This window comes from Aulonocara sp. 'chitande type north' Nkhata Bay, linkage group LG18 (genome assembly GCF_057382095.1).
Source record: "Aulonocara sp. 'chitande type north' Nkhata Bay isolate Kocher_YH1m ecotype deep benthic linkage group LG18, A_spYH_male_GT1.1, whole genome shotgun sequence".
NCBI lineage: Eukaryota > Metazoa > Chordata > Actinopteri > Cichliformes > Cichlidae > Aulonocara > Aulonocara sp. 'chitande type north' Nkhata Bay.
Window position 1 is genome coordinate 35,861,856 of NC_141361.1, and position 9,440 is coordinate 35,871,295.

The 9,440-nt window shown below is 37.9% G+C and overlaps 1 protein-coding gene across 2 annotated transcripts in view; it reads left to right on the forward strand.

Annotated features, from left to right (window-relative positions):
• The window catches only part of LOC147309084 (kinesin-associated protein 3-like), an 18,289-nt gene extending 14,947 nt beyond the window's left edge, over positions 1 to 3,342 (forward strand). For both annotated transcript variants that reach the window (XM_086271176.1, XM_086271175.1), the window contains exons 17-20: positions 393 to 478; positions 569 to 725; positions 1,920 to 2,004; positions 2,185 to 3,342. In XM_086271176.1, the coding sequence (XP_086127302.1) occupies positions 393 to 478; positions 569 to 725; positions 1,920 to 2,004; positions 2,185 to 2,287 (431 nt within the window). In that variant the 3' untranslated portion in view covers positions 2,288 to 3,342. The remainder of the gene's footprint in view (positions 1 to 392; positions 479 to 568; positions 726 to 1,919; positions 2,005 to 2,184) is intronic.
• The last annotated feature ends 6,098 nt before the right edge of the window (positions 3,343 to 9,440 follow it).

Genomic DNA, 9,440 nt, shown 5'->3' on the forward strand with positions numbered 1-9,440 from the left:
CCCTTTCTTGGATGTCTGTCACTGTGGTGGTTACTGGATCCTGTTCAGGAAGGTTGCTGTGGTCTGCCCTCAGATCCACTAGCCACTGAGCATTGCCGTTATGGGTCGTTCTCACATATGCACTTCCAGTATTGGTCTGTCTCCTGTCTTGGTGGTGCTGTTCTCATATTGTTCCAATGCTACTGAGAGTACACCTTGGATGGTTCTGTGGAGAACAGCTGGTTTATTCTCCTGCCTTTGGTCTCTCTGGTGTACCTCTTCAAGCGGCTGGCCAAGGTTGTGATTCATTTCTCTCTCACTCTCTCTCTCTGTATGTGTGTATGTATATATGTCTGTCTGTCTTACAGCACTATCTGAGGATTTCTGTGGGTTTTCTTTAACCCTCTTTGTAGAGGCTCCAGCTTACCTCATTGATCTGATGCATGACAAGAATGCAGAAATTAGAAAAGTGTGTGACAACACCCTTGATATTATTGCTGTAAGTTAACAATGTGCTACTGATGGATGTCTGTTTTCTAAAATAAGGACTAGAAATGCACCTTCATATTTTTGGTCTGTCTCCTCCAAGGAATATGACGAAGAGTGGGGCAGGAAAATTCAGTCAGAGAAGTTCCGTTTCCACAACAACCAGTGGCTGGAGATGGTTGAGAGTCGGCAAGCAGATGAGTCTGAGCCTTATCTTTATGATAACGACAATGACCGGACTGATCTCTTCTACAGTGCAGGTACACTGAGCAAAGACTCAGCTGTGCATGTAGAACAGGAAAATTGACCAGCCTGACAGTAAATTTTACCTTCCCAACAAGACTTGACAGTTTGTTTTGGGGGGGGGACTGGCAGGTTGTCATTTTGACCTCATCCCATAACAGCAGCAGAAATGGCAAGGAAATCATTTCCTGAGGAAGTTGATGTTTAATTTTTATAAATGATTAGGATTTGACAAAATAAGCATTTAACATGAATTTTTAGAAGTTGTCTAGTGATTTATTTCATTACAGATTGTAAAGGTAAAATATATTTTAGTGTCCACAATTAAACAAAGCAAATATAATGAAGCTATTAATAACAAGGAACTCACTGTGAAATAGCTCATTGACTACATTTAAAAGTTTACCATACAATCGGCTACAACAAAATAAACCAAATTTTAATAAATAAATTATTGTAAACGTAGAATACTGAAAATGTATCAATCTGTCCACCTCTGTTTTATGCCACTGGACCTCTTCCCACACCGACCATCCACTTTCCCCCCATCTGTAGCCCTTCACCCAGTCCTCACCCCTTAAAACCATCCGATTTGGCTGCTCCTCTCTGGATTTCACTGTTGTGCGGATTAGTACAAACACTCAGGTCTCTGTTGTGTTCAACCAGCAAAAACTCTGGCTACAGCGCCTGTGCTAATAGTTATTTATCTTTAACTAGCTTTTGATCATGATATAGCAGCATTCTTATCTAAATGTATATGTGTTTGTTTTGTTTACACACAATACAGCCAAGTATGTACTGATTAGTGTTTTACATTTCTCTGGGGTCAAAATGACTTATTTGGCAGTTCTAGGCATAAATTATCATTTTTGTTTGTTTTTATTCCAGTTTATCACACAAAATTCACAGAATGAATAATCAATAATCGAAATCGAAATAACAAAACAACCCACCTGACGGTTCTCTTAAGAGATGGAAATAAGAAGAGATGTCTTCTGTGTGATATTATTAAATTATTATTTGTACTGAATGTCATTGCATTCAGTAAATTCACATTTAACATCAAAAGCAAAAACTGACTTTTACAGGTAAGTAACTACATAGCAGGGACTCAAAATAGGCTAGAACTTGAAATTTAGACTTTTAGTCTGTTTACACTTTTTAAATTAAATGTATCTACTGGTTTATTGTTGTGTTCTTCAATCTTTTAGATGGAATAACTCCAGGAGATGGCTCAGTCAGCCCAGACTTCTTCAGTGACCTGCAACCGCAGAATGGAGACTCGCACCATGCAGGGTGAGTTAACAGGAGACAGAAACATTCTAGCCATTCTACAGCTTACTGAATTTTAAATTCAGGCAATCAAAGCCTCCACCTCTTTTGCCACACTATAAAATCCCAGTCCAGTGTTTCACATTTTTATTTTTCATACTGTTAAATTGGCTTTTTTTTTTTTTTTGTAACTTTGTCTACCAGAGACATTGGCGATGTTTTCGACCAGACCAGCTCATCACCTGCACGACCAGCCACGGCCTATGGCTTCAGACCCGATGAGCAGCCCTTTTATCAGTACTCATAGACACTTTGAGTCTGCTTTGTTCACGTCGTCTTTGTTTCATTCCTCTCCACCAAGTGCATATTCACACATTATCTACAACTCCACTCTCATTGTTTAATTTATTAAAGTGACAGCCCCTTGCAGTGTAGCATTTCATATGCCTCATCTTGACATGTTAAGAATAGTTGTAGTTATTCAGACAGTGCTTTCAAATGCTGAAATTAATAATACAGACCACACTAACACTGCAGATTGCATACAATTTTCACTTAGCTATTTCATCTATTTACAATCATCTCAAGCAGAACTAGTTACGTCTTTCTTTAAAATTTGCTTCTGTATGTTGGTAGGTTTTGCTTTTCTTTTTTTTTCTTATGTGATAATTAATATTTATACAAAAATATTCAGCGTCTTTATTGAACTGTTTGAGCTCCTTCATTTTGGCTCCTTCAAAACCATGTCAACATGTGACATTTATTTAATGAGTTTACAGCATGTTTCTTTTATCTATGTCACTGTAAAATGGGAACATTGTTGTTACAGCCTAGGGTGCTTTCACACTGGCCAGCTAGTCTGGATCTCCACAAAAAGACTTCCTCCTTGTGTATTAGTCGGGGATAGATTTCAGTTCATGTTAAATGTTGCATAAGTAAATTTGTGACTGTTAAAAGGTCCAAGTTGATGTAGGAGCTGAATGCTGACCAACAGATAAAAGCCTGGTGCCTACATTACCTGCAGGGCAGTGTAGTTGCTGACAGTTTGTTCAAATCATTCTGTGATCCGCTGGTATACCTTAAGTCTGCAGCAGAGAGGAGAGCAGGCTATAGTCTGCTGAGCCGCATTGACATTTTTTTTTAAACTGTGAAATTCTTCAGCTCCTTAAGTGAAATTCTATGTTAGCATTATTAGAAATTAGGAAACTGCAAAGGCTTTAAACACCTGTCCCCCTGCCCCCTTGTTTTTTTTGTTGTTGTTGTTGTTGTTGTTGTTTTTTTATATTGATGTGCAATAGTGAAGTGCTGTCTGTTTCCATCTCTGTTACTACAAGCTGAAAAATAAAATTTCATCATGTCTTTCATGATCTCATTGGCTAATGATTTAAATTGTAAGAAACAGCAATGACTTCAAATACAATTCCCAAGAAGGAAAATTGGTAAACGATGCTTGTTTCTTATTTTTTGTAGCACTCCCAGGTGGTACTGTGCCATTAGTTCATTTTCTTAGTCTTTGCCATTGTCCTCTAGTTTTCTGCATGCATTTCAAAGTGTATGTACATCACATACAAATTAATATTTAAAAAATGCAAACCCAGTCTCAAAGCGCCCTAAGATTTATTGTAGTTTGAAATTTGGCTTATAACAGATGTCAAAACCACAGCAGTATTATGGGGAGCTCTTCTTCTAACCACTACATTTATGTGATGTTTCTGACCTGCTACCCCACAGACTTGCTAAATCGAAATCTGTCCTGTCAGACCACACTTAATGCAGTGTTCATAAAATGAGGCCAGAAATCCTTTCCTTGAGGAAAGATAGCTGTGAACTGAAAAAATGTGTTTCAAAAAGAAACACAAAAAAACCCATCCATGATCATCAGTCACCTAGCACATCATTTCTCATGGCTGTTTAAATAGAAACAAGAGTGTACTTTGGGTATTCCTCATAATGCTTCTGGGTGTTTTTTAACAGCAATGAGATCTCAAAAGAGTTGTCTCTGTGAACATGCACTTAAAAAATAAAACAAAAACAAACTCTAAAAAAAGAAGCTAAATATAACATGCCTACTTTGATAACATGGTTTAACATGTATATTTTAAATACATGGTGGCATATTAATATTAAATGGCACTGATTAAACCACATATGGAAAAGATGGTCTGTTTGAAGAAAACTTTTACATACAGTATTGGTTTTAGTCCTATTTGCACATATGTACTTGTGTTTTTGTTTACTTTACCATAAGTTTGTTTTTGTTTTTTCTCTTTCTCTCACCCTCTCTCTCGCACTTTTTTTCCCACTTCACTCAGCATGCGAGCCTTGTGCTTTACGCTGGGAAGCGGGGGGAGGGGCGGTAGCAGTAGCACTGGAACAGAGCAGGAGGGAGAGAGAGAGAAAGAGAGCCAGGGACAACAAGGTCACATTAGAACGGTATAGTAATCATCCACAAGTATTTTCAGTTGCAGATGATAAAGGATTCGGAAAGTTTATTCATGCAGGTCCATATGACAGAGAATATGCATCTTCTTTTTGTTTTCATATTATAATTTATATTTAATTGTGTTGTGGTTTGCAGTGTTTTGTGTTGTTTCACTTTAAATTTGTAAAAGGAAAAAGCTGAAAATTTAAGTAGTTAAAAGTTGAAATGTGAATAGTTGAGTTTTGTATTATGATTTATTTATTACATTTTATGTGGAGTGAATAAATAAAAGTATATTGACGATGGCCCCTACAGACAAAGCACATACAAACTTCAAATCACGTACGAACCCTGAAGCACGTACAAACTCCAAAACACGTAAAAACACGTACAAACTCCAAACACATAAAAACTCAGAAGCACATAAAAACTCAAAACACGTACAAAAGACAACAGAAGTACTCCAGGATGCTAGGGGCAGTGTTGAACTTTTGTTACCTAGTGGCTATACAACCCAGCAAGTACCAACAACCGGATTTGGTGTGTGGTAATAACAGGTAAACGAACATTTTTTTATTAAAATGGTAAATGGCCTGTATTTATATAGCGCTTTACTAGTCCCTAAGGACCCCAAAGCGCTTTACATATCCAGTCATCCACCCATTCATACACACATTCACACACTGGTGATGGTAAGCTACATTGTAGCCACAGCCACCCTGGGGCGCACTGACAGAGGCGAGGCTGCCGGACACTGGCGCCACCGGGCCCTCTGACCACCACCAGTAGGCAACGGGTGAAGTGTCTTGCCCAAGGACACAACGACCGAGACTGTCCAAGCCGGGGCTCGAACCGGCAACCTTCCGATTACAAGGCGAACTCCCAACTCTTGAGCCACGATCACTCATATATATTTGACTATATATATGAATGCTTGTGTATAAATACACAAACAATACACATATGCTTTCAATTGTGTAATTTAAGTGATCTAAGTAGCTCTGGTTTGGAAGTTCAGAGCTACCTAGATCACTTATGCTAGAAATGTGTTTTGGAGTTTGTACGTGTTTTGTCTCTAGGGGCCACCGCATATATTTATATATAAACATATATAAATAAAACCACTTTTTTTTTTTACATTAGTAATTTCTTTTGTGCATAATTTTATATTATTGTTAATAATAAATTAATTAAAGCAACAAAACAACCTGAAGAGCCGGTTCGGAGCCGAAAGAGCCGGCTCTTTTTAGTGAGCCGAACTGAAAGAGCCGATTCTCTAAAAAGAGCCGGAAATCCCATCACTAGTTGTTAGAATTTATTTAATATTACTTTCTAGACCAGGATCCATTTCTACGCAGCTGATGGCTGGTAACTGTGCAGGGGCGGATCTAGCAAAGTTTAGCCAGGGGGGCCAATAGGGGATGAACAGGGAAAAGGGGGCACAAAGACATACTTTTCATTCTTATTCTCATTTAAAATATCTAGCTTTTAATAAATAATTATCTGAATCTGATGTAAAATGTATAGAAGTCCATTACTGTATATAGTAACTATTAAGTCTAATATACCCTAGTAAGCTAGTATTTTTTCCTTTGGGAAGGTACCATCTGTGCAGTCTGCAATTCTTTTGAAGAAAGATGTTGAATCTATTTAATTATTCTTGAAAAATAATTGATTTCTGTGCATTTTTTTCACCCTGCATCAAATTAAAGTTGATTACGTCGATTAAGCATCATGAGGTGGGGGGTGGGTCCGTATTTTATTTTTTTTTGCTGGGAGTTTGCAACCCTATTAGTTAGGTTGCTTACTCTTTAAAATACCAGAATTGGGAGGATGGAGTAGGTTTAAGTTTATTAGATTGATTAGTATTGAACTATGAAATGTTTTGGGTGCAGTGTACTTTTTTGCATACAGGTATAACAGAATAGCTTTAGTGTTGTTGTTTATTTAAACTTGAGTATGAACTTATACAAAATTCAGCAAGATATTAAAAAAACAGTTTTATTGATTAAAAAACACTATCGGATTCATATCGGTATCGGCCAATATCCAAATTTATGATATCAGTATCGGACATAAAAAAAAGTGGTATCTAGTATCTTGCCCAAGGATATTTGGCACACAAACTTGAGGAGCCAGGGATCGAACCACCAACCTTCCAGTCAGCAGCTGACCTGCTGTACTACTGCTCCTTAGCTACAGCCAACCCAATACTTCTGAAAGTACTTTTATTGCACAATGTTCATTCACTCATGAGCTGCTCTAACATGAATCAAATGGCTGAATTGCTGCCTTATTATGCAGTCAAGTTCTTTAAAATCTAGCTAAAGACCTACTAATTTTGTTCAGGTGTGTCACAGCAAGGACACATTTAAAAGTTTCAGGACATTGGCCCTCAAGGACTGGAGTTTGACATCCACGATCTACACTAAACCTGTCATATTTAGTTTAAATCTATTTTCACAGTTACAGGAAAATCAATTCTGCATCTATCTATAATTATCAGACATTAACTTGTTTTTGTAAAACACTTTTAAACAAGAATAACAAAGAAATGTTGTAAATGACAATGCAATGAAATAATAAATCGAGGTCAGGTAGCTTTTTTTTTTTTTTAAATGTTTTAATGGAATGATTTTTATGAAATAGGTCTAGAGAGGAACATTTTTATCCTTTATAAATTAAAAATAGATCACACACCTCCTAGGAGAGGTAGTATCTTCTCTTGCTGATATATGGTATAGCAAACACACGTATATCTGTCTGAGTGTAAGGGCCTTTTGTTCAGATACGCTAGACTCCTGGCACCAGCTTTGGGGAGTCTTCACGGGGTCACATCTTGACCCCCCGCCCACACACACACACAGACACACACACACACATACTTACACGACACACACACACACAAGGTATTCTTTGTCCACATGTATACCTATATGAAATGTCATATGTTAATGTACCTATGCATATTCATGTAACCACAATAAAAGGAGTGCTATGGGGAACCTGGCTGAGAGTCTGATGGAGGTCAAATGGGTGGAACGACACTTGGCTCCAGGCAGGTCTCCCTCATGAGTAACACAAAGAACTTTGCCTACTTGTGTCTTGCTTTTTGCTGTGTAGTAAATTGTCTTGAACGTTCCAGCAAATAGGTGTATGCTACAAACCTATCAGCTGGCTTCTCCCTTAGAGACAAGGTGAGAGGTTCAGCCATCCGGGAGGGGCTGAACCAGGAGGGGAGAGTAGAGCCAATGCTCCTCCACATCAAAAGGAGCCAGTTGAGGTGGTTCAGGCATCTGACAATGATGCCTCCATGGGCATCTCCTGGGTGAGGTGTTCTGGGCATGTAACCACCAGGAGGAGGCCCCGGGAAGACCCAGGACACGATGGAGAGATTATATCTTGGTGTTCCCCTGGACAAGCTAGAGGAGGTGGCTGGGGAGAGGGAGGTCTGGGCTTCTCTGCTTAGGCTGCTGCCCCCCCAACCCGGCTCCAGATAAGCGGAAGAAGATGGATGGATGGACTTAATTAGCAAGATAAATTATAACAAGTTGTACAAGCAATCTTCCAGTAACAGTCATGTTCAGCATCCCAATATGTAAGCGTGAAAATACAAAAACTCTTTCCCTGTTTTGTCAACAGGAATGTCTGTTTGGGGCAGTGTGACTTTCCAGTGGCTAGACTTTAGAATATTCCTGTAGGTTTACAAAGTACCGAATGGTTTAGGCCCACAATATATTTCTGATATGTTATAAGCCTATTACTGTTAGTGTCAAACTACCTTGAGGCGACTGTTGTTGGTACTATATATTTATGAAATATAGTGCTCCTTTTTACACTTATATTTCAGAAAAATAAAATGAATACATACATACATTTAATTAGTTATTTATAAAATATAATTTAAAACTTAATTACCTTGCACAACGTTTCTGATTAAGTTAATTTTATTTTGTGTTAAACAAAAGTGTTTCATAAAAACAAATGTTGGTTGTCACATCGGTTGTAACTACAACATTAGAGGACACTGTGGGATATGGTTCATATCACACACTGGAACTGACAATCTGTTCATTGTCAGTTTTGTTCATGCAGTGGTTAGTTTGTGGAAAAAGCACAAGACTTTGAGGGCAGGAGGTATTTGGTAATTTTCACAGATGAGAGCAGGGCCAGTCTAGGTTCTTTAGGAGTTTTAGGAGTGCTCAGCTCCCACTCAGTTCCCGAGCACTTAGGTCTTCAGGTCAGAGGTTGCTTTTGGTCTCGTGTAATAGGTTCAAAACACGGGGATGGGGCTTTTCAGGCAGTGGCACCAAGATTGTGGAATTCTTGTCCATTGTCTTTACGCTGCACAGACTCCACTGACTCTTTTAAAAAGCAGCTGAAGATTTCAATACAGACAAGCTTTTAATTAATTTGTTTTATTTTTTCTATTTATTGTTTTTATTATTATTTTATTCTTATTTCTGATTTTATTTATCTATAAAAAGGGCTATATAAATAAATTTTACTTACTTACTTACATATAATCTAGTGCATACAATGTCTTGCAATTAATATAAAAGGAATATGCCACTAGTAGTCAACTCTGTTCACATTTGCAAACCTCATTTTAGCTGGTTACATACTATGTTACTACTTCTTAAATAGTTGGCTGACCTATTGCTGTCTAAGAATGGTTCAGAATGAATAATCACAGTTTTTATTACAATACACCAGTTTTGGGGTGAAGACCTTTGTTATCAAGGCTTTCGGTTTTTCAGCTGTATTTTTGCATCTTTGAGAATTACAAAGCAGCTGCTTTGTTTAATGGCTACAGTTAGTAATGTTTTCCTGTGGCATTGTGTGGCGCTTCATGGCTGAATGAGTCTTTTGCTGAGCACTAGGGTATTTGTAATCCTCCACCATCTCCAAACAAACAAAACAATTATGTATCATCTGATCGTATTACTAAAATACTGCAGGAAGAATGGTAAATGGACTGGTTCTTATATAGCGCTTTTCTACTCTTCTGAGCACTCAAAGCGCTTTACACAACTTG